A 25,825-nucleotide genomic window follows, 5' to 3' on the forward strand; every position below is an offset into this window, starting at 1 on the left:
GCTATCAGTGACACCACTGCACAGCAGCTTTCAAGCTTTAATAGAAATCAAGATGAGTCTTAGCTGTTCATGCGTACCCTCTTCTCAAACTCAAATACAACATGGTAATGGACAAGGCAACAATGAAAAAGGTATAACAAAAAGGTAATGAGAGGCAACTTAATTTTTTAGAAAACTAGTTTTAAGAAATGAAGAAAGTAAATGAGACAGGCAACTCAATGGACGCCTACCCCTTTCCTTCTCAAAGCATCATCTTTTTTGTTTCTATTTTTTTTCTTTAGAAGGGGGGCCAGGACCCATATAACTTATACGCTCTGGCCCCACATAAGCCTTAAAAAATATATACACGAGCACATAGATCACCACTGGGGTGGTTGTTCAGGAATTGAGTTGAAGACGCCGGATCAAACCCCAATGGCACATGGGTGTGTCTGTTGCTTTCAGAAGTGGGCCACGTAAGGCAGGGTGGTTGTGAGGCCTCACAAGGGTTTTCTCTCACTTCGGAGAGGGTGAGGAGGTGGGTCATGTAAGGCAGGGCGGTCATGGGGCCCTACACAGGGTTTTCTCTCACTTCGGCGAGGGTTCCATGTCATAAAAAAAAATACATGAGCACATAATCCAACAGGAAGCACAAGTTTTCTTGTATTAATGTAGAAGTGCTCGAATTGATTGCTTGCACATTCACATGTATCAGCAAGGAGAAAAAACATAGTTGAAGTTTCGTCTCTCTCTCATGTCATGACAATGTCAAAACAATATTATCAAAATTGCATTCATCAGTCACAATAGAACAGCACTGCCGAAAGAGAACCACTCTGATTACAAAAATGCTTAGAACGAACAAAGAAATAAACAAGGACCATGAAAGCTGCAAGGAGCCAAACCAGTGCCATGCAGAAGAAACGTTATCTCCAAGAGTCAAGCTTACGCTGGATTCAGCTTCTGTTTTTTCGATCCCTCTTTAGTTTCATGGTTCTTCTTTCGACGCTCTCTCTTCATCCCCTTCATTTTGTAAGATGGTGCCACAGTTCCAACCTAAACCCACAGAATACAGTAACTTAAATTGGTCCAGCCAAACTGTATACACAAATCAAATGAAACATGATTTCAAAAGAAATAAAAGAAAAGAAACTGAACCTTCTGATCGGGAACATAGATCTTTCCTATTCTTCCCTGTATAATATCACCACTCACATTCTTCTGCTGTAAAGATTAAAAGGAGATAGCTTGAGCAGATGAACAAAGCTGAGTCAATAATACAAGGGAGAGGAATATATTGAAAAGAAGAAGATAAAACCTTCTTCTTTGGTTTGTCAGAAGCACTCTTCATAGCTTCCTTCCTAAGGTCCTCATTGGGAAGGCGATGTCGTCGCATTACTAAGTTCATGGATGGCCCAACTTCCACTAGTTCAATCTTAGGAATGAATGTTCCCGACTTTTTGAGGCGAATACCACAGTGCATGAGAGAGACTGTATTTGATGACACAGCAGTACACACAAAAGCCCGGTCAAGACCAGCAAGATTCAGATTTTCTACAACCTGCATGTAGATGAAATCCATTTTTTATGGCAGAAGATGATGAGGATGGAAGGTCCATGAATTCCATACCTCTCCCTTGAAAAGGTCAAGTAAAACTTCCTTCAAATGTTTCATCTCTTCAACAGTCTCAAAAGCTTCTCCAATAAAAGCAAAGAAAGGCTTTGAACCCACTCGAGGAGCAAACTTCTTATCATAGGAAAATGACTCCATCGACTTAAAGTCTTCCACTCCAACTTCAATCAGATCATATATATGGTTGTCAAAGGTACGCCCCAGAACAAGATTGTTTGGCCGTTTCTTTGAATGTGAGCCAAACTACCATAAGCAGACAAACAAATAAGCATCTCACTTTACATATTCTACACAAAATTGGGCACTAATACAAGAGAATTACAGAAAGCAACTCCTGAAATCATAAATGGAGATGATCAGACAAGAATCAAAACATCATCCATGATGATGGTGATAATGATAGTCAAATGACAATGATGATGGTGAGGATCATGTGATGCATAGTTGAAACATAAGCTTCAAACAGATCTTAAATGCCAACCCTAAAATCTAATATTTATTCAGAATCAATTCAAATAATCAGGCATACCAGAAATACATAGAAGAAATCATAATTTTGCTGGTCAAACAGGCTATTATTACAATACATTGGATCATGCTGCAACTAGAGGGTAGACATAGATATATAGAACATCATGGTACCAGCATCAGTGGAAAGGTAGCAGCAACCTCGAAGAAACTGGACAACCTCATAAGGATCTTCCTAAACCTGCACTTAAGTTCGTTCTTTGACCCCTATTACTTTGCCAAGGCAGGTACAGGACAGAAGGCTGACTGAAAATTGATATTCCTCGGTATAACATAAGAATTTATAAATAATTCCTCAATCATATCAGCAAATGGACCATACAGAGAAAAAACGAGAAATTTGGAAACGGTATTTTCTGAAGATGCACATAGTAACAGTATGTTTCTGACTGTAAATAGGCTGGTAGATCAAAAGGGAGCAGTGGTAAGAGCTCAGTTGGCCATACAACCCAAATGGCCAAATCCCTAATTTTTCCCTCAAATTTTTTCCATAGAGCTCGATCAAGTCTCCCGACTCACACACACCACCTCACATTGATGAAGTAGGGGAAATGGAGGAGGAATCCTCATGGCAATTGGCCACATTCCCCTTTCTTTGGAACTTGGTTGGAATCACGTCAAAACCTCGGCTTCCTTAACCCTCAACATGCCTTACAATTGAATGAAAACTCTTTTGAAGTATCTAATGGGTTTGGACTTGACCATTAATGAAACCCAACCCATCATGGACCCATATCCACAAGAACTGCCTATTACAACTCCACCCCTCTTGGCAGATTTTATTACTCAAATCCCCTTAACTACCCATATATTGCTATTAGGATTATTTTCCACCCCACGCCTCTATCATGAAGAACTTACTACATAAAATCGCCCATCAGGAGCCCATGTTCCTTTATCTCATATCTCAACTTATTAATCCCATCCTTCTCTTTTCTCTCAGCCTTGTTCACAGAAATTACCTCCAATCCTAACCAAAAGTGTCTCAAAGGGAATTGTTTTTACTGAAGAATGAAACACCGTGACATAAGACCATTTGGCCCACAGCAAGACTTACGTCCATTGGGTGGGTTTCTCCATAGTGAAGGCACGTAAGTAAGTTTCGAGTCCCCCGCTCAGCACCTGAGACAGACCATCTGTTTGTGGTTGGTAGGAGGAACACGTTGTCAGCTGCATGCCCTGTAGCTGGAAGAACTCCTTCCAAAAGCTATTCATAACAATTGGATCCATATCGCTGACAATTGACTGGGGCATTCCATGCAGCTTGGAAATATGCTAAATGAACATTTTGGCAACCCCTTGGCTGTATAGGGATGGAACAGCACAACAAAGTGGGCATACTTCGTTAGGTGGTCAGCCAATACCATAATGAGTCTTCTTCTACCCTTTTGCTTCCTTAATTCTCAACATGCTTTACAATTGAATGAAAACTCTTTTGGAGTATAACCATAACGGGTTTGGACTCGACCTTTAATGAAACCCAACCCATCATGGATCCATATCCAATAAGAACTACCCTAATACACCTCTACCCCCCTTGGCAGATTTTATTACTCACATGCCCTTAACTACCCATGTATTCCTATTTGGATTATTTTCCACCTCATGCTTGTATCATGATGAACTTGCTAGCCAAAAGCACCTACCAGGAACCCATTTTTCTTGATCTCATATCTCACCTTACTAATCTCATCCCTCTGTTTTCTCTCAGACTTGTTCACAGAAATTACATCCAATCCTAACAAAAACCAACTTCTTCGTCCCATAGCCTGGCAGACATCTTCATTTATGAATCAGTTTTCCTAATCAAACGCATATCCCTCCTTCATCCCCTAATTATATCCTTATACTAAGGAAGCTAGACAATTGAGGATGGACCTTAAATTTGCTTTAATGATACTTGGAATACACAGCAAATCTCAAATGGCTTACAGATATGCTTTCTTAATTTAACTGGAATCACAAGCCTCTTGGTCGGTTGATGCCAATGACTCTTTTAGATATGCCGGTTAGTTCTTACTATCAGTTATTATAAATCCGCTAAGTATTTAAATGGCTTAATCTTCCTGATTTTGAACAGATCGATAGAGGGGTTAGCAGGGATTTATACAAATAAGAACCCGATTATGACATCATTGAGAAGTTGAATGTGGATCCCACACTGTTCACTCTTACATATGGAGATTAACCCAAAACAAGTGTTGTATCCTCTCCAACTCAATTTTCGTGTCTACAGTTATTTCTCGATGGAGATTATTGATGTGCTCAAATCTCAGAGTGTTAACAGGTTTGCCTTATCTTTCTAAATATATTCCTTCAGATACTTTTTGTAAGCAGAAAAGCTTCCTATACCTCAAACCTTTCTCCGGACTTATCTTTAAAATATTGAGTATGTATGTAGTGAAAGAAATGGCAAAATTAGAGATTTGAGAATGAATCAAATATGAAAGAAAAGATGCAAACCATCAAAATGAACTATTTAAATGCTCACTCCTCCCATAGGAAACAACCAAGGGAGCTCATGCTGCCAAGGCTTCATTGAAACCAGCCACAATCAATTACATTCAACTATACTATACTGAACACTGAGCTGCCAAGACTTCACCAAGTCAGCCTAAACAGATTGATAGGGAACGTATCATGCCTGCCACCCCCCAAAATTCAGCTTTAAAGCTATACAAACCCTACCACAAAGGGGTTCGGCATAGTGGGATGGGGCCTAGGCCGCTTGGCAGGCTGTCTAGGTTCAAATGTGATGGGGGTCACCCCTTGCGCAACCCGAAGCGTGGTGACTCCCTGGGGGCAAGGGGTAAGCCCATGGAGTTTTACGCTGCTAGGACAGCGACCATAAGTATGGCAAGCAGAGCCAGCGCGGCTAGGTCTCTGATATTGTGGGTGATTTCTCCGTGTAAATATAAAAAAAAAGCTATACAAACCCCATCACATGACTCAGTGTGTCAGACATGGATTAAGTCAGTATGAAAGGCACTTTAAATGAACAAGCACAAAATATTGAAGAAACATGGGAAACAAACAATAATAATGAAATATACGTAAAGAGCACAAAAATAATCCCTTGCAAAGCAATGACAGGTTTATGGATCGGCAGGACTCTAACTGGGCTTACCACAAACAGGCTGCAATCTGTCTTAAGAGAGAAGAACTCAAGAGAGGTTTCACCACCACTTTCAAAGGGTCTTATGTTGTCATTCTTCTTGGTAAACCTGATGGCACCGCCTCCGGCCCTTTTGAGATGGTATATGTTAGCCAGAACAGAGTTCAACACATTGCTGGTCTTCATAGCTTGAAGTATGAGAGTCTTCTTCCCATTTTCTACCTGTAGCATTAATAAAACAAACAAGTAAATAAATATATAAATACCATTTCCAATTACTCCCAAGTGGTACTTGGATTTATCCTCATAAACAGGATAAACAGGGAAATTGCACTATGTTTTATACATTTAGAACATTCCATCTTATCCCATTTACAAAATAAGTGGGCGTTTGGATGGACCAACTTATCCAGCAAAGTAGAATAACTTCAGGATTTACCAGTGGCTCAAATCCCAGCAAATCAAGAAAAATTCTGGATAAGTGGGCATCTCCAAATACCTCATTTACAGGGTGACACTGACAAGGTTGACAAAAAGTCTTCAACTACAACGATGAAGAAACGTATTTCAAAAGAGGCAGGAGGAGAAGAAATTACAAGTTTGGGGGCGCGCTTCTCGAGCTCCCTTTGGGCTTTGCTCGTTTTGGGGGTGACCACTTTCAACATTTTTGCTTTTTTTTTGCTTCTTCTATGCATCAAAAAAAGATGGCACTCTGAGATTCAAAGTTCAAACAAAACCAAACTTCGCAAACAACTCCAAACAAATCAATCTGTCACATTACCAATAAGAGAGAGAGAGAGAGAGAGAGAGAGAGAAATCCAAGAAGGAAAAGGTAAATAGTGCATCGAGCTTGGCTCTTTGACAGCTCCGAAATGATCAGGCCCATCTAAAAAACAAGCTGGTTGGTCCATCCAAGAGATCCGACCAGGACGACATATTGCCTATTCCTACTTAAATGAGCCCAAGTTTGTGTTTGACTTGTTTATACTTAGTGCATCGAAAAACATAGTTTTTATAAATTTTTAAGTCTCATTTGGATGACAAGTTGAGAAAACTTGGTTTCTAAAATATCTTAAAAAACCAGGTTATGTTGTTTGGATGACAACTTCAATATGTATTTAACCTAGCTATCTGAAAATTGTTGTTTGGATGACGATAGACTTGGTTTTATAATTTTTCTTCAAAAATCTTTCTAAGAAGTAATTTTTAAGTAAAATTAATGTTTGGCCCAAAGGGGTTTGGCTTAGTGGGATGGGACCATGGTTGCCAGTCAAGGAAGCAGAAGCGGGAAACGTGGGACGACTTAGAAGCAAATCACGAACCGTCTCGGAAGTGAACCAGAAGCGACCTAGGAAGCGAGGGGAAAGCGAAAAAAGAAGAAAAAAAATGAAAAAAAGAGGGAAGCGTTGGGAAGCATGTTTTCCATAAAAGGGAAGCACGCTTCCCATAAAAGGGAAACACGCTTCCAAAAAAAAGGACGCTTCCCCATGCATCACATTGCACGTGATCTCTATTCATCTTAACAACCATCCTCGATAATCGTGCTTGTGTGAGAGGCAAGTCAGCCAAATGACGATTATATCAGCTACCATTATATTCTTTTCAGCCTTCTCAATATCACAAAATTAGTTGGAGGGTTCACCAATTTGGATATGAGATTGAAGCTACCGACCCATGGGTCATACCGAAATTCAATTTGGGACTCGTACTCAATCTTTCATGGAGGATGAAAAAATCAATGGTATGTGGTCTACTGAATTTTCAACCTTAAAAAATCATATTTTTATGACAAAAAAAATACTGTCCGAGGTTCAATTAATCCTATTGTGTTGGTCATGCTCAATGCATCCATGAGATCATATTTAGTCAAAATGACCTGCTTCTATGAGTTTCAACTAAGAGATTTGGAACCTATGAGGGTCGCTAATATTCTCCCTAAAGTTATCTTTATGGTTGTTTGCTTGTAGTGTACTTGGATTGTTTATTCTAGCACCTTCTGTGGTATGTTTGAAAACCTGATTGCTTATCCAAAATTCTAAATATAAAAGTATTACTGATGATTACCAAATATTGATGAGGCTGAGGTCCTATAGATATCTTCGATGCAACCTATGGGAAAAAGATAAATATGTTATTTGACTGAAAGATAGGACTACATTATTTGACTGGAATTGTACATTTTAAAGAGTACTTAAAAAGATAGAACTATCTTATTTGACTGGGATTGTACATTTTAAAGACAGGACTATCTTACCGCGATAATGTGTACTATCCTCGTCAAACCGAGATATATATATTTTATAATGTGTTCTAAGGGATGAAGCAACATCAAAGTAGTATTCTCCCCTGACTTGAACCTATGAAGAAAAGATCAATAATGAGAGGAAGGAAAGACATGAGGTGGGATTTAGCTGCTTGCACCGTTCTCCTAATTTATGGGATCTTCATTGGGAGTATATAATGTTTTAGTTTATAATTTTTTGGGGCCAGATAAGAACCTTACATGCATTCATTACCAAGTTACCTTGTGTGGTTCTTATTTCTCAAAAGTGTTGCTTCTAATTAGGGTTGGTAATCGAACTGAGCGGCCCGTGAATCGGCTTAGTTTGGCTCATCACCATAGTGACAAAAGTTTTAAATGGCAATTTCTCGATTATGAATTTCTCATGAATTTTTCAAATTATTTTATTTTCCTCGAGTTTTTATCAGTAAAATCTTGGAAAAATATATAAAACATCAAATAATTTCTCAAAAATTAAAAAAAAAAACTAATAAAAAAAACTAATATCACAATGAAAATTTACATGCAAAAAAATAAAATCTACTTTGAATTACAAATAATCATATATATAAGTATCAACTATGAACTATCAACTGCATCAATAAGTAAAACGGCAAGCTTATTTTCTTATAAAATGGCTACTTCATTTTGTACAATTATCAATATGCCAACTATGTAACACATGGAACTTGTAAAAAACTTATGAAAATTGACAGCATAACCAAAACTAAGACATACTCAATGGCTTAATCACCCACCTAAAAATTACATGCCTTACATAGCACAAATTCTTAGGGGAATGCAAAAAAGCAGCTTCACAATGAAAAGTAAAAAACATAATTTAAACAAGCCCCATAAAGGACATCTATGCTACAGAAATAATTTCCCAAATACACAATCCCTTTACTGAAGCATTCAATTAAAAATATATATACCAAAAAAGCATATTTTACATTTGGAGTAGGGTTGATAAAGATAGCAACCCATGTTATTAGTGAAAAAAAAACTAAGAATTAACCCTGCTCTTTCATTTCTCATATATTACACACATTGTTTTCAAGGAAGAAGAAGTGAGTTTATTTAAACATATGCATAGTGATAAGTCTAAAACGGGAAATCAGTGGCAGCTAATTCACGAGAAATTAAAATTTCTATTTTTGACATTTTTTTCAATAGGCATTCATTTTTTACATTTTACTAAAAGAGAATAACAGTAAAAATATAATGAATTAAAGTTAGGAACTAAAATATGCAGAAGTTAAAAAATTTATAAAAAATAAAAATACAAAACAACAGATTTTTTAGAGAAACAGCATATTAAATTTAAAAATCATGTTATTTTCATTATAAATGACAATATCGCGATGTTTTGGCCATCTAAAAGAGCGGCAAAAGTGATGTTCTTTTTTCCCAAATCCACCGTCAAACCCACCTCTACCTCCACCACCAATTCTAACACCAATACTTGCTCCTGCACCAAACCTGCCAACACCAACCTCTGCTTCATCACCCAGACTTCAAAAAACAAAAAAACAAATCCTCCTATATGACCCAGATCTCCACCACTGGCAGCTCCAACCTCCAAATCCACTCCTTGCTCCAAGCCTCCAGCCCACCACCAAAACCTCCACCAGCTCAGTCCACCGCCACCCAGAGAGAGAGAGAGAGAGGAGCAGATTTGGACTCACCGGAATGTTTCCGACACCTCAGACACCGATTGACCGCCCGCTGGTCCACTGCCGATGCCTCTTCACCGGCCAAAAGCTCTGAATGGTGCGTGCTAGGGTTCCAGAGAGGCAGAGGAAACGAGAAAGACGGCGGGGGGGGGGTCTCTATGAGGAGGCAAAGGAAGACGGATCTGATTTTTAGGTTGGGTGAAAAAAAACAATACAGAACCAAAGGTATTGTGTTATTTTCGTGAGATTTTCTATTTTTCGCGAAAATAACGCAGTATTTTGTCAAAACAGTTAACTTCGTGAAGAAATACAAAATCTCGCGGAAAAAAAACACCGTTTTTCTTTTACTGAATATATCTTTTTTTTTTGCGAGAAATATTTATCTTTTACTGAATATATCTTAATTTTTTTGCGATAAATACATATTTCTCGCCGTATTTGTCACAAATGTCAAAGGGACGGTAACTTACAATGGTTTTGACCAATGTTGTCAAAATGGGTCTGAATCGGCGAATTCAGATCGAATCCACCCAAAGACGATTCAAAAAGGCTGATTCAATTAGTTTTTGTAATATTTTCTAATGGGATTAACAAAATTTTAAAATTTTTTAGTTTTTAATAACATTTGTCATCTAATGCTAGGGTTCGGTTCGACTATTTTTCTCATGTTTTTTTTATGAAACCGATTCACACCTAATGAAGTGATTTTAACAACATTGGTTCCGACGTGAATGGCTCGGAGTCCAAGCAGGTGAGCGCGTACAGGGGCCAATACAAAAGGTGGTGTCCATTTGGATTTAGGTGGCCCAGTCCCCTAGAGCTGTTTGTTTCATGACTCAAAGATTCTTTAGGCATGGCAGTTGACCGGGATGGAGGACGGGAATAAGGTCTCCACTTTCGTCCAGTCTCAAAATTCTGCCCTCCATCTTCGCCTCATACCTGGGTATTGATTTTAACCTTCATCGCTATTTCATGTCCTTCATCCTGGGTCCAAACGGGGCAAGGTGTAACGCCCTGAAATCTTAACCCAAATTTTGAATTTTTTTTTTCAAAACAGCGGAAACAAGTCATACTGTAGGGCTAAGCATTCCAGAACATTACAGATGGAGCAAGACCAAAACATTCTTTTCATTTCAATATCAATGAAAATTAAGATCAGAGTTCTCACACTATCCTTGGAAAAGTAAATCCAAAATCTCGATCGAAGCTTCATCCCGCAGTCGTTCCTAAGTCCAACTCTTCACCTGAAAATTTATAGGAATTAGACTACAACTGTCTAAGTAGAAATTACTGTAATTTTTATTGCAGGTGTATTATGTGTCAAGTATATGGTGTGGGTAACGAATGTGATTTTCAACCCATACAAGAATAAGTAAAGAACTATACTACAACAGTCAACAATTTATAAGAAGCAATCTGACAAGTATCATCAAAAGCAATCATTTGAATATCCCATAATCACATATATAAATTCATACATTGATTCAGAGAAATGCAATTATGACCATTTATAATTCAGGTACGCATTCATACCACAAGGTACATCCATTATGCATAAAGAAACATTAAACCATACCATGATGCATCATTTTAGTACAACAAGACCTTAAACATACATTGACAGTTAAACATCATGCATCCACCAAACATATAACAATTAAGGAAACAAATAACATATGCATGTTCTAATGTATAATAGGAAAATGCATGATTATGTGAAATGCATGATTTCTTTTATTATCTTTCATTTAAGTTTCATCTTTCCATATGCAAGCCTTATTAAATGCCCTATTAAATGCACGCAATCTTTAAGTTCCTTTTTTTAATTACCGTTGCCTATGGATACACCAAACAGGTACAAACCCCGAGGTCAAGTAGGTTCCAAGGGTAGCTTAACACACAATTTGTATTTTATAATTGGGTTCCAACTTAGCCCTCGACCAATATCAGGAAACAGCATCATCCATCGGAACATTAGACCTCCACATCTAATGTCGGGGACACAAGGAACACCCCACACCCACAAGTGTCACTTCCTTGGTACCATAAACAACAGTTGTGTCAAACACACCACTCCCGGGTAAAGTGGCGGATTCTCCCTAAAACCGTGGCCAGGAGAAAGAACCTCAATATCGGGTTCAGGGGACAAAATTACAGTACACTGAGTTTTTGTATCCTCACAGTCTCCCCAAGACCGGATATCTAAGATTCTCATACTCCATATGAGATATCCCAGAATGTATATTACATTGTTCTTATTCATTATATTTTTATTTAAGTTAATTTCTTTAAGTTTGCAACACCATATGCAAAAGTAAAGTAAAAAGGCTCGCATCCACCCCTGCGAGAACCATATCGGGACTCCCGCCCGTGGAAACACATAGAACAGTGCAATAAAGATAAAAGGTGATTTTTGTGATGCATTCAACCAATTAAAGAAAAAGCAAACTCAAGCTTAAGGCTCTCCAGGCCTGTGATGATTTATCTAGACCATCGATGCATCGTATGCAAAAATCATAACTTGCAATGTATGCAATAATACCAACATGATTCCAAATGCACATTCATTCATACCAATTTAACAATGTGCATGAGCTACCACAATCATATGCATGTGTTCACCATCCATGTGCAAGTGTTTTCATGAAATCACCTAACACACATGCATTCATCCAAGATTTCATAAACACATGAGGACATTTATGCAAGATTGTACACGCCAATACCATCGATGCCATGTACACATTCGTACCAAGCCAACTTTGCAGAAATCAAATATCTCACATGTTACAAACTATAAAGCATGCTAACACGTGTCATTAACTATTCAAAACTCAACTTTACATTCAAAATCTCAACTTTATGTACATGATAACAGATAGAGTTATCAGCACAAATTTGTTAACATTGAATAATTTATGTATGCCCTGCACATGCTTAGACATTACCCTGTGCCAAAAACCCAAAGTTTCTCAACATACACTGTGATCTGAGTATTAACCTATGTAGTTTAGGTGATGCAATTAAAATTATATGAAAAGCAACCCAGCACATGTTGATTCCATGATCTTAACAACAATTGCGTAAGCGTATCATTGCATATTCTCATCATGTGCACACGTACTTGTAAATGCATGTTTTTCATTGAAATAAACGTCAAATGCACATATTCTTTCAAATGTGTGTAACTATCAAGGCCTGGCTCGGTTTGGAAATGTCATCTGCCCATCAACACAAATTTCTATCAAGCTCCACCTGATTGACAACTCAAAATTTTATTAAGCGCATGCCTATCTTCTGCATAATTTGGTCAAGTACGGACAACATGCAAATACTGATTCTTAACACATATATTTATATATATTTACAAACGTATTTAAAGTACCAAAGTCTCTCTTCATCAAGAGATTCACAACAAGCCGACCCAATCGACTGAGGTCCCAACCAGGCTCAGCCGACACCAGTCAGCTGGGTCGGGTTTGGCAAACAGACTGGATAACTAAGCCAACCCAGCCAACCCCATCGGTTGGGACCTGCCAGCACCTGCACTGGCCCAGCCCAACCTATGTGTGCTGTCGACGCTGGACAGTTACCCACCTATTAGTGTGTGTGTGTATATATATATATATATATATATATATATATATATTATAGGAACAATTACACGGTTATATCTGATAGGATGCATGATTATTGAGCAAGTATGCAGCTGAGAAAATTTTACATATATGAATTAAGAAAAATCTGTGAAAGAATTTTAATTCAACCTACATGCAAAACATGTATCTTGGTGTGGTTACTTATCTCCATGTTTTTCTCTACTAAACCATCCAGCTCATACCCATTACTTGTCTTCATCCATTTTAGGGTGCATGAAAGGTTGTTCTACTCCACTACTGAATGGTATTTGAATATACATACATACATACACATTTATAGTCATAATCGTCTGCCCATATTCTTATAGATTCCCATGTTGTACACTACACAGTGTTAGATAAACCTTATATAAGTAGTTACAAATATTTCATTTTAACTGCCCATCCTAGGATGCTACCTAGCAGGCCAGCACCTAGACACTCTTCTATTTACAAATACTCAAAAATACAGCTCTAGCCATCTAGGTTATAAATTAAGAAAATAAAGTCCAGTGAATCTAGTGGAAATACCATCACAGACATGAACTTTGTTAGGACTCCAACTACGAATATTGGCATCCATAAGCCTGGAGTATGCAGCCAGTGTGGAAGGTCCCTTCATGCCCACTAGATTTCTTTCTCTTAGTAATGAAATTGAGATCTTAAACAAACCTAAGTTCATATATATTGGAAAAGAAATGACAAGGAAGCAAATTATGAGTCTCTTACAACAAAGTATGTTTCATATAGTCAGTTGATAGCATATGAAGAAAGGAAAGCTTTGTACAAGATGCATATATACAGTATATGAAAAAGATAAAACCTCTAACTGAAACCCAAACCCATTTAGATTTAATAAACCCCAAATCCCCCATGTCATTATTCGAAAACCCCTTTTTCTTTCAATCGATTTGGAGCCTCACCGTAACCCCATCAATGCTTGGACACCGGACACACCAAAACAAGAAAAGAAACAGTAACCCCTACCTTTTTCCGGCGACGTGGTTGCTGCTACAACGAAGGAGAGGTGAAGATCGAGAGGGAGAGAAGGGCTCGGCAGCACTACAAAAAAATAGTTGATTAGCGACGGAATTTAGCGACGGAGTTATATCGTCGCTACTTAGCGACAGATTAACGAGAGAAATGAATCCATCGCTATATTTGTAGAATTTTACGAAACTAGCGACAGATTATATTCCCTCGCAAAATCCGTCGCTACTTAGCGACGGATTGTGCGAGAGAATATTTTGTCGCAATAAATACGACAGTTAGCGACGGAATTGCGATGGCTAAAATTCCGTCGCAACATAGCGACGACCTAGGCGACGAAATATTTTCTGTCGCCTTTTTTGTTTTTTGAATTACGATGGCTTAGCGACGGAATTAATCCGTCGCTAAGCCGTCGCTAAATGTCGCATTACCCCTAATCCCAGCCCTCTTTTTCCTTTCTCCTTTCGCTGCTCCCGCCCGCCGCCCTCTCCCTCCTGCCGCCCTCTTCCTTCGGCCGCCCTATACATCCCGTCGACCTCTCTGCCGGCCCCCACCGTTCGCCGGAAGTCGATCTCCGTCAACCTTCCGCTGCCGCCGTCGCTGCCCGGAGCAACCGCAGGTACGTATTTCACCTTAAATGGATTGGAGGTCGACCCCCTGCGTTTTCCGGCAGGGGGTCGACTCTGCCAGGCGGTCGACCCCGGTAGGTGGTCGACCCTCTGCCGTGTCCGGCCGGGGGTCGACCCCCTGCCGTGTCCGGCCGGGGGGGGGGGGGGGGGGGGTCGACCCCCCGCCATGTCCGGCCGGGGGTCGACCCCCCGCCGTGTCCGGCAGGGGGTCAACCCCTTTTGATGTCCGGCAGGGGGTCAACCCCCTGCCTTGTCCGGCCGGGGTCGACCCCCTGCCGTGTCCGGCCAGGGGTCAACCCCCTGCCTTGTTCGGCAGGGGGTCAACCCCTTTTGATGTCCGGCCGGGGGTCGACCCCCTGGTTTCTTGCTCTTTTTTTTCTTTTTTCAGAAATTAGGGTTTTTATTTTATTTTTATTGTTTAGTTTTCTTTGATTTTCATTGATTAGGATTTTTTATTTTGATTTTCATTTATTAAGCAATTGAATCAAATTTCTTAAATTAAGTCTATTTGTAGTTAATTTAATTAGGGTTTTTTATTTGATTTTGTTTTATTAGGGCTTTGAATCAAAATTTAAAAATTAGGGCATTTTATAGTTAATTTGATTAGGGTTTTCTTGGATTTGATTAGAGCTTTTATTTTTATTTTCTATGATTAGGGATTTGAATCATAATTTTTTTAATTAAGGATTTTTAGTTAATTTGGTTAGGACTTTAAATCAAAATTTTTTAATTAAGGCTTTTATAGTTAATTTGATTAGGTTTTTTTTATTTATTTAGAGTTTTTATTTTTATTTTCTATAATTAGGGATTTAAATCACATTTTTTTAATTAATACTTTTTAGTTAATTTGATTAAGGATTTTTTTGTATTTGATTTGGGCAGGTTTTTTCCTTGTTTGATTAAGGTTTAAATTGTGGCTTTTTTATTTAATTTTATGGTTTATTTTTCTTATAGTTTATGATGTTTTGGTTTATTTATAATTTATTTTCTTGTATTTTAATGTTTTATGATTTAATATGGTCGAATAATTTCATGGTGACTTCATTTTAAAACATCATTTTTTTTTGCAGATTTCTCAACAGAACTCGCTTGTGCCCCGCCACCCGTGGTAAGTAAGTGACAAAAACAATGCAAATCGGGTAAATACCCGTGGTGAGTAAGTGATGCAAGCGCATCACATGTTATTTAATTTATTGAATATAACACTTTATTGTTCACACACTCACTTAGTTGTTGATATCTAGGACTACTTTGTTGGAGTTCGGAGATCATGCTGAGCATGATTTTAATGTATGAATATGGAAGTGTTCTTATTTTTGGAGTACGGAGTCCATGCTATGCATGGTAGTAGTTAGTGGGATATTGAAGTGTGTTTGCTGCAGGTACATGTTTGATATTTGTTTGATATGAATTATTTCGATGTATTGCAATGTTTGATGTGATTGTATCCATGCTTACATGTAGTTACTTTCAATTTGATTATGTCTTCCATGTGAAATTGTATACTGAAAGCATGCTTCAAATGAATGTATCGTGTCATGAATAGTTTGCACATGAAAATATTAAGTTATTAATGCATGCATCATAATTCTTGTGATTGTATGACATCATATATTGCATGATAAATTTGATATTTTCTTCATCATAGTATTCTGATGGTTCTCTTTTAACTGGTTAGGATATTATTCGTAACATCATACGACAGAATGACTGCAAACCGTGAATGGATGTACCGTAGGATAGTGGACAATGAGTTATCGCATGAATATATGGATGGTGTCGACAGTTTTATTGAATTTGCAACGGCAAGTGTCAGTACGGTAGATCCCACAGGTCGGATTAGGTGTCCCTGCAAGATTTATAAGAATAATCGATTTGTAGAACCTCATGGCGTTAGACATCACCTATACAGGAAGGGTTTTGTGAGTGATTATCAGAACTGGACGTTTCATGGAGAAGAATTTAGAAACGATTTTGATGCACGGGTGAATGTGGTGCACGATAATCCATATACGAATTTGATATTTGATGTTGCAGGAACAGAACTGGGTTCTGCTATGAGTTCTAGTGATGTAAGAACTGTCGTAGATGAAGAATCACCAAACGATGCAGCTAGTAGATTTTATGATTTACTTAGAGATGCTGATGAGCCACTTTGGAACGGTTGTGAGAGTCACACTATCTTGTCTGCAGTTCTTCAACTAATGAATTTGAAGTCCGAGTATAATTTGAGTCAATCATGTTTTGACCGTTTGTGCATGATTGTGAAGAGTATGTTGCCTAAAGATGAGAAATTGCCACAAAATTTCTATCGTGCGAAAGTTATGGTCAACGCTCTAGGTATGGGTTACAAAAAGATTGATGCTTGTCCAAATCACTGCATGTTGTATTTCAAGGAGCAGGAAAACGACATATCATGCCCGTCATGTGGTTTGAACTGTCGTTATAGAGGAAATAATGGAGTTGACTTACTTAGGCATGAATAACAGGGTTACGGTATTCAAGTGTCATTGGTTTGATCCAACTGCAACAAGACTCGACAAAGCTTCAGGCATTGTGGAGGTGAATCATAAATCCAGGTTTGGAACATATGAACCATTCATATTAGCCTCGCAAGCTCAACAAGTTTATTATACTTCATATCCGAGTATAAAAAAGTCAGATAGAAATGAATGGTGGGCAGTTTGCAAGGTGAAATCCAAACTATACCCCGAGTATGATCAGTTACAAGAAGATGAGTTAGCTGAAGACAGTGATTACTATCAATCAGATGATGTCTGTGACTTCGCTTATGGTCACGATGTTGCGCATGATATGCATGTCATATCTCCATTGGCTGATGAAACATTCATAGAGGAATGTGATCCAAATGATGTACCAAGTGGATGGGCAAACAATGAAGAAGAAGAAGAAGAAAGTCAAACTAGTGACGAGAAAGAATTCTCAAGCTAGTGAGCAAAATCTTATACTACAAACCTCTATTTAAATGCATTGTAATACTTGATGTGAGTTGTATTGCAATACTTGGTGTGAATGATTAAAAATTTTATTTCAATGTATTGTAATACTTGATACGAATGATTCGAATGCATTGTAATACTTGATGTGAATGATTTCAATTATCTGAATGTATTATAATTTATGCAATTAACGAATGATTTGAATTAGTGCAATACTTGATGTCAATGATTTGAATTATTTGAATGCATTGCAATGCTTGATGTGAATGACTTGAATGCATTGTAATACTTGATGTGAATTATTTGAATGTATTGTATGACATATGTTATTTGTTAGAATATGGTTCGTGGAGGTTATAGTGGTCGCTCATCCAGTAGTAGCCAGGCTCAACCTTCATCTTCACGGGCTCCTGTGATAGGTATATCATATAACTAATTAGATGCTTGATTAGTTCAAATGCACATTCTGAGAACTTGGTGTGTATTTTTTTACAGATGATGTTGCGCCTGTACACGACCCACCTACACCAGTTGATCGCACAAGTCAACAGCCAACACAGGAAAAGGGTCTTCTCAGGCTGGCACAAGAAGACTCATTCGAATAGTGTATATCGATAATCGACCGTAAGTATTTTGTTTTCAATTATTGCATATCTTTTAAATATTTTATATTGATATTTACTGTGTAACAATTCATGTGCAGCACGAGGTTTGAGCCACAAGAAGTAGTACGGGAGATTAGGAATTCACTTCTTCAACATCTACCAGGACCAGTTGCTCAATGAAAAGAGTACCCAAAGGAGGTATTAGACAGATTGTGGTCCTCATTCATGGTATACAGTTGTTCCTCATAGTTAATGTGTTTCATATTTAATTTATTTAAGCAATGTCTACTAACTTTCTGAAAATATTTGTAGGCTTCGAATCGCTTTGCAACTACGGTGGAAGAAAATGATGCAAGGAAGGTGTGGCAGAAGGTGGCTGCCAATCGATTTGCAGACATGCTGCACACTATGAAGACTGCAGCAAAAAAAGCATCTGGCGTAGTAGATGATCCATTACTGTGGAAGGACCATGGTCCTATTACTATCAGGAGAGATTACTGGGATGAAATGTGCGATATGTGGGCGGGAGATGCATTTAAAAATCGCTCTGCGAAGGCTTTACAAAATCGATCGAAGATGCCCGAAGCCCATCTACACACAGGTGGATCTAAGACATTTGGGAGCCACCTAAAGAAAATGGTAACTCATCAATATATAATATTAATTTTATAAGTATTATTGCAAATTTGTGTACTAAATCTTTTGTCATTTAACTTCGCAGGAAGCAGAAAAAGGAGGCAGTGTACCATATAAGGATGTGTTTGTAGAAACACATAAACGGAAGACCACGGGAGTCTTCATATCAGAGAAGGCGAGAACGACAACGGTATGTATTAATTCTATTAATAATCATTGCAATATATATGCAAGTCATCATAATGTTATCATTAATTATTAATGAATACTTTAACATTATTTTGTAGGAGGCATATGAGCAACAAATGGTAGAGCGATATGGCGAAGACGCTACTCAGCATCCATCATTTGATCCTACAGCATGGGTGACTGCAGCAGGTGAACCCAAAAAAGGTCGTGTGTTCGGGTTTGGGAGTAATATGAACACTTCACCAGTTATTGGTTCTTCCAGTTACGGCTCACCAACTTCTTGCGCCGACATAAGCTCCAAGCAGCCGACTATTCTTTCCGATGATGATGTACGCGAGATCATTAATGAATCACTGAATAACTACTTCCAATACACCGTCGCCCCCTTTCTCCGAAATGAGATCAAGGCCGCTGTTCAGGATAGGGGATCTTCGATTCCAGGTCCCTCTCAGGTATAATCACATATATAGTTTTTTTGACTGTCTTAAAGCACAACTGAGCATGGTAGAATCACATATAGAGTTTTTCTAGATGCCTTAGAACACATATGAACATGCTATAATCACATATTCAATTTTTTTACTGCCTTAGCACACATATGAGCATGATAGAATCACATATATATATATATATATATATATATATATATATATTTAACTTTTTGTCTGTCTTAGAGCACATATGAGCATGATAGAATCACATATAAAGTTTTTTTTATTGCATTAGAACACATAAGCATGCTATAATCACATATTCAGTTTTTTTACTGCCTAAGAACACATATGAGCATATTATAATCACATATTCTGTTTTTTGACTGCCTTAGCACACATATGAACATGCTATAATAACATATAGAGTTTTTTAACTGCCTTAGAACACATATGAACATGTTATATATCATTTATGATAGAATCACATATAAAATTTTTGGCTTTGCCTGCCTTAGAGCACATATGAGCATGCTATATTCACATATTCAATTTTTTTACTGCCTTAGCACACATACGAGCATGATCGAATCACATATATAGTTTTTTGCCTGCCTTAAAGCACATCTGAGCATGGTAGAATCACATATAGAGTTTTTTTATATGCCTTAGAACACATATGAACATGCTATAATCACATATTCAATTTTTTGACTGCCTTAGCACACATATGAGCATGATAGAATCACATATAAAGTTTTTTTATTGCCTTAGATCACACATGAGCACATGATAGAATCACATATAGTGTGTAATTTATTTCATTATATTTTGTTTATCAATACTGACTGTTCTTTTCTTGTGTAGGCTGCTAGCGATAATCAGGGTAGTGGAGCTGAAGGGACAGATAAAGACAATGAACAAGAAGACGCACAAAATCTTGGCGATGATTAGAGGACTGTGTTGAAGAAGTTCTATTTTTTTTATTTTTCCTAATTGTAATTGTTGAATTGTAAATAATTAAACTTCTTAGTTTTAAGGTGGAACGATTAATTATTATAGATACTTGTTATATGAATTTTTTTGTGTGGTTTGTTTTTTATTTACAGGAAATATAAATTGTACAGTTATCAGTAATTAATTTTTAAATATTTTTTTTTTGATTTTTTTTCGTTTTTGCGACGGATTAGCGACGGATGATTCCGTCGCTATTCATATTAATCTAGCGACGGCTTAGCGACGGAATTAAATCCGTCGCCACGCCGTGGTCGCCGTTTAGTACCGGCGGATTGGCGACGGAATATAGCGCTCGTTATTCCGTCGCAATTAGCGACGGACTTGGCGACGGAATTATTCCGTCGCCAGTTAGCGTCGAAATATTCGCGACGTAAGCATACTGTCGCCGCGTTGTCGCTAATCCGTCGCTAACATGGTTAGCGACAGATTAGCGACGGAATGTGGTCGTCGCTAATCTACTGCTTTGTTGTAGTGCAGGGTCGGCGGTGTCGATCCAGTCAAACGTAGCGAGGGTGTCGGCGAGAGAGGCTCCAGCGAACGAGAGAGAGTAAGAGAAAGAGAGATGAGGGATGATAGGAACAGGGGTTCAAAGACCCCTTTTTGAAGAGGGCGACCCCCGAAAATGAAGGAGTATCCCTTTTTCGGCGGTTGCGCAAGAGCCCTCCACTGAGCCAAAGCTATTCTTGCGTTAGGGTTCTGAGAACCCTAATGCACTATCTTATCGGGCAGCCCTGTAGCGCCCTTACGTTTCTCTTTTTTTTCACTTTATACAGTACGGGTCGGGTCCGGTTCTGAGCCCTGCAATCCGTGACTCGGGATCCAATAGTAAAGTGCATCCGGGTCCAGTTTGAATCTGGATCCGGATCAGAAAAAATGATGTGGATCCAAAATGTTGGATCCGTTTGGGTCCATTCGTGGATCCAATCCCACATAACTACTTTTTTTAATAAATTATTTATTTATTTATTTATTTATTAAACATTATTATTACATTTATGCCTTTAATACCCATATATATTTATTTTGGATCAAGGAAACGGATCTAGGCCCAATATGTATAAAACCACCCATGCAATACAAATTATTTACGGATCTTGGATCCGAAATGCAGTTCTCATGCCCAACTTTTTTTGAAGAAAAACAAAACTTATTATTTTCAACTAAATTTAAACAGCTAAAGCCAACAATCCGGGTTGTTACGTCCTTTTGGGTCTGGGTAACGGATCCTAACCCAAAACCTTAAAATTCATAGATATTACACAAGGCGTGGTGGGGGCTTGTCTTCTCCGGGTCCACTGCCACCCCTAAGATTCTAATGAGAGTCAAATAGCATGACCTCACCGTAACCCCATCAATGCTTGGACACCGGACACACCAAAACAAGAAAAGAAACAGTAACCCCTACCTTTTTCCGGCGACGTGGTTGCTGCTACAACGAAGGAGAGGTGAAGATCGAGAGGGAGAGAAGGGCTCGGCAGGGTCGATCCAGTCAAACGTAGCGAGGGTGCCGGCGAGAGAGGCTCCAGCGAACGAGAGAGAGTGAGAGAAAGAGAGATAAGGGATGATAGAAACAGGGGTTCAAAGACCCCTTTTTGAAGAGGGCGACCCCCGAAAATGAAGGAGTATCCCTTTTTCGGTGGCTGCGCAAGAGCCCTCCACTGAGCCAAAGCTATTCTTGCGTTAGGGTTCTGAGAACCCTAATGCACTATCTTATCGGGCAGCCCTGTAGCGCCCTTACGTTTCTCTTTTTTTTTCACTTTATACAGTACGGGTCGGGTCCGGTTCTGAGCCCTGCAATCCGTGACTCGGGATCCAATAGTAAAGTGGATCCGGGTCCAGTTTGAATGTGGATCCGGATCAGAAAAAATGATGTGGATCCAAAATGTTGGATCCGTTTGTGTCCATTCGTGGATCCAATCTCACATAACTACTTTTTTTTAATAAATTATTTATTTATTTATTTATTAAACATTATTATTACATTTATGCCTTTAATACCCATATATATTTATTTTGGATCAAGGAAACGGATCTAGGCCCAATATGTATAAAACCACCCATGCAATACAGATTATTTATGGATCTTGGATCCGAAATGCAGTTCTCATGCCCAACTTTTTTTGAAGAAAAACAAAACTTATTATTTTCAACTAAATTTAAACAGCTAAAGCCAACAATCAGGGTTGTTACGTCCTTTTGGGTCCGGGTAACGGATCCTAACCCAAAACCTTAAAATTCGTAGATATTACACAAGGCGTGGTGGGGGCTTGTCTTCTCCGGGTCCACTGCCACCCCTAAGATTCTAATGAGAGTCAAATAGCATGAACCTCACCGTAACCCCATCAATGCTTGGACACCGGACACACCAAAACAAGAAAAGAAACAGTAACCCCTACCTTTTTTCGGCGACGTGGTTGCTGCTACAACGAAGGAGAGGTGAAGATCGAGAGGGAGAGAAGGGCTCGGCAGGGTCTGCGGTGTCGATCCAGTCAAACGTAGCGAGGGTGCCGGCGAGAGAGGCTCCAGCGAACGAGAGAGAGTGAGAGAAAGAGAGATGAGGGATGATAGGAACAGGGGTTCAAAGACCCCTTTTTGAAGAGGGCGACCCCCGAAAATGAAGGAGTATCCCTTTTTCGGCCGCTGCGCAAGAGCCCTCCACTGAGCCAAAGCTATTCTTGCGTTAGGGTTCTGAGAACCCTAATGCACTATCTTATCGGGCAGCTCTGTAGCGCCCTTACGTTTCTCTTTTTTTCACTTTATACAGTACAGGTCGGGTCCGGTTCTGAGCCCTGCAATCCGTGACTCGGGATCCAATAGTAAAGTGGATCCGGGTCCAGTTTGAATGTGGATCCGGATCAGAAAAAAATGATGTGGATCCAAAATGTTGGATCCGTTTGGGTCCATTCGTGGATCCAATCCAACATAACTACTTTTTTTTAATAAATTATTTATTTATTTATTAAACATTATTATTACATTTATGCCTTTAATACCCATATATATTTATTTTGGATCAAGGAAACGGATCTAGGCCCAATATGTATAAAACCACCCATGCAATACAGATTATTTACGGATCTTGGATCCGAAATGCAGTTCTCATGCCCAACTTTTTTTGAAGAAAAACAAAACTTATTATTTTCAACTAAATTTAAACAGCTAAAGCCAACAATCCGGGTTGTTACGTCCTTTTGGGTCCGGGTAACAGATCCTAACCCAAAACCTTAAAATTCGTAGATATTACACAAGGCGTGGTGGGGGCTTGTCTTCTCCGGGTCCACTGCCACCCCTAAGATTCTAATGAGAGTCAAATAGCATGAACCTCACCGTAACCCCATCAATGCTTGGACACCGGACACACCAAAACAAGAAAAGAAACAGTAACCCCTACCTTTTTCCGGCGACGTGGTTGCTGCTACAACGAAAGAGAGGTGAAGATCGAGAGGGAGAGAAGGGCTCGGCAGGGTCGGCGGTGTCGATCCATTCAAACGTAGCGAGGGTGCCGGCGAGAGAGGCTCCAGCGAACGAGAGAGAGTGAGAGAAAGATCGATGAGGGATGATAGGAACAGGGGTTCAAAGACCCCTTTTTGAAGAGGGCGACCCCCGAAAATGAAGGAGTATCCCTTTTTCGGCGGCTGCGCAAGAGCCCTCCACTGAGCCAAAGCTATTCTTGCGTTAGGGTTCTGAGAACCCTAATGCACTATCTTATCGGGCAGCCCTGTAGTGCCCTTACGTTTCTCTTTTTTTTTCACTTTATACAGTACGGGTCAGGTCCGGTTCTGAGCCCTGCAATCCGTGACTCGGGATCCAATAGTAAAGTGGATCTGGGTCCAGTTTGAATGTGGATCCAGATCAGAAAAAAATGATGTGGATCCAAAATGTTGGATCCGTTTGGGTCCATTCGTGGATCCAATCCCACATAACTATTTTTTTTAATAATTTATTTATTTATTTATTTATTAAACATTATTATTACATTTATGCCTTTAATACCCATATATATTTATTTTGGATCAAGGAAACAGATCTAGTCCCAATATGTATAAAACCACCCATGCAATACAGATTATTTACGAATCTTGGATCCGAAATGCAGTTCTCATGCCCAACTTTTTTTGAAGAAAAACAAAACTTATTATTTTCAACTAAATTTAAACAGCTAAAGCCAACAATCAGGGTTGTTACGTCCTTTTGGGTCCGGGTAACGGATCCTAACCCAAAACCTTAAAATTCGTAGATATTACACAAGGCGTGGTGGGGGCTTGTCTTCTCCGGGTCCACTGCCACCCCTAAGATTCTAATGAGAGTCAAATAGCATGAACCTCACCGTAACCCCATCAATGCTTGGACACCGGACACACCAAAACAAGAAAAGAAACAGTAACCCCTACCTTTTTCCGGCGACGTGGTTGCTGCTACAACGAAGGAGAGGTGAAGATCGAGAGGGAGAGAAGGGCTCGGCAAGGTCGGCGGTGTCGATCCAGTCAAACGTAGCGAGGGTGCCGGCGAGAGAGGCTCCAGCGAACGAGAGAGAGTGAGAGAAAGATCGATGAGGGATGATAGGAACAGGGATTCAAAGACCCCTTTTTGAAGAGGGCGACCCCCGAAAATGAAGGAGTATCCCTTTTTCGGCGGCTGCGCAAGAGCCCTCCACTGAGCCAAAGCTATTCTTGCGTTAGGGTTCTGAGAACCCTAATGCACTATCTTATCGGGCAGCCCTGTAGCGCCCTTACGTTTCTCTTTTTTTTCACTTTATACAGTACGGGTCGGGTCCGGTTCTGAGCCCTGCAATCCGTGACTCGGGATCCAATAGTAAAGTGGATCCGGATCCAGTTTGAATGTGGATCCGGATCAGAAAAAAATGTTTCATGTCAAAGAGTGTTTTTCAACGAGTTTGTGTTTCACTTGGGAAAGGTGAGTGACAATCTCCCATCAGTGTTTGTTTCATGTGAGAAACATGAGTGTGAATCGCAAATCTGCTGCGTGGAATGGTGCAGAAAGGGCTACATGCATGGAGAATGGAATGCTGCAGGGTAAGGAATGACGGAAGACTGCATGATGGTTCGTGGATACAAGGCAACAAAGCTTTGGCTCGGCTTGTCTGGCAGGAGCAACTAGTGCAGGTCACCTTGTGTTTGGACGTTGCATGTTTAAAACCCAATGGTATAGTTGTATAACTGGTAGGAGTCTTCCTAACCTTGCCTTTAAAAAAAAAAAAAGAAATAAGGTTCAACTCGGTGGACGTGAGTTTCCCATAATACTCTTTTCCCATGGAGGGATATGAAAATATGAAACGACTTTCGGTGAAAACTGAAAAGCAGATGTCTGAGAAAACTGCTTCACTTTGACGGTGGGCTCACTTTATGATTGTTTTTTTTTTTTGAAAAATGTGGTTCGGCACCCCCCATCAGTTACTATTCAACGTACCACTGGGGTTTTGAACCTGCAATGTCCCACCACAAGGAGACGGGAACTGACAGTTCCTACCAACCACACAGAACCCCATTGGTACTTTACG

General features: G+C 39.3%; 1 protein-coding gene across 1 annotated transcript; it reads right to left on the minus strand.

The window, feature by feature from the left end:
• Positions 1-622: 622 nt before the first annotated feature.
• LOC149836322 (Ribosomal RNA processing Brix domain protein) lies at positions 623-9,412 on the minus strand. Its single transcript, XM_090010851.1, has 7 exons — positions 9,225-9,412; positions 5,852-5,942; positions 5,268-5,477; positions 1,610-1,855; positions 1,298-1,540; positions 1,138-1,203; positions 623-1,035 (listed from the first exon to the last, which is right to left on the minus strand). Exons 2-7 carry the CDS (start codon positions 5,918-5,920, stop codon positions 925-927), a joined length of 945 nt encoding a protein of 314 aa, XP_089866977.1. The 5' UTR covers positions 5,921-5,942; positions 9,225-9,412; the 3' UTR covers positions 623-924.
• Between the last annotated feature and the right edge of the window lie 16,413 nt (positions 9,413-25,825).

Source organism: Nuphar pumila, chromosome 6, assembly GCF_984573655.1.
Source record: "Nuphar pumila chromosome 6, dmNupPumi1.hap1.1, whole genome shotgun sequence".
NCBI lineage: Eukaryota > Viridiplantae > Streptophyta > Magnoliopsida > Nymphaeales > Nymphaeaceae > Nuphar > Nuphar pumila.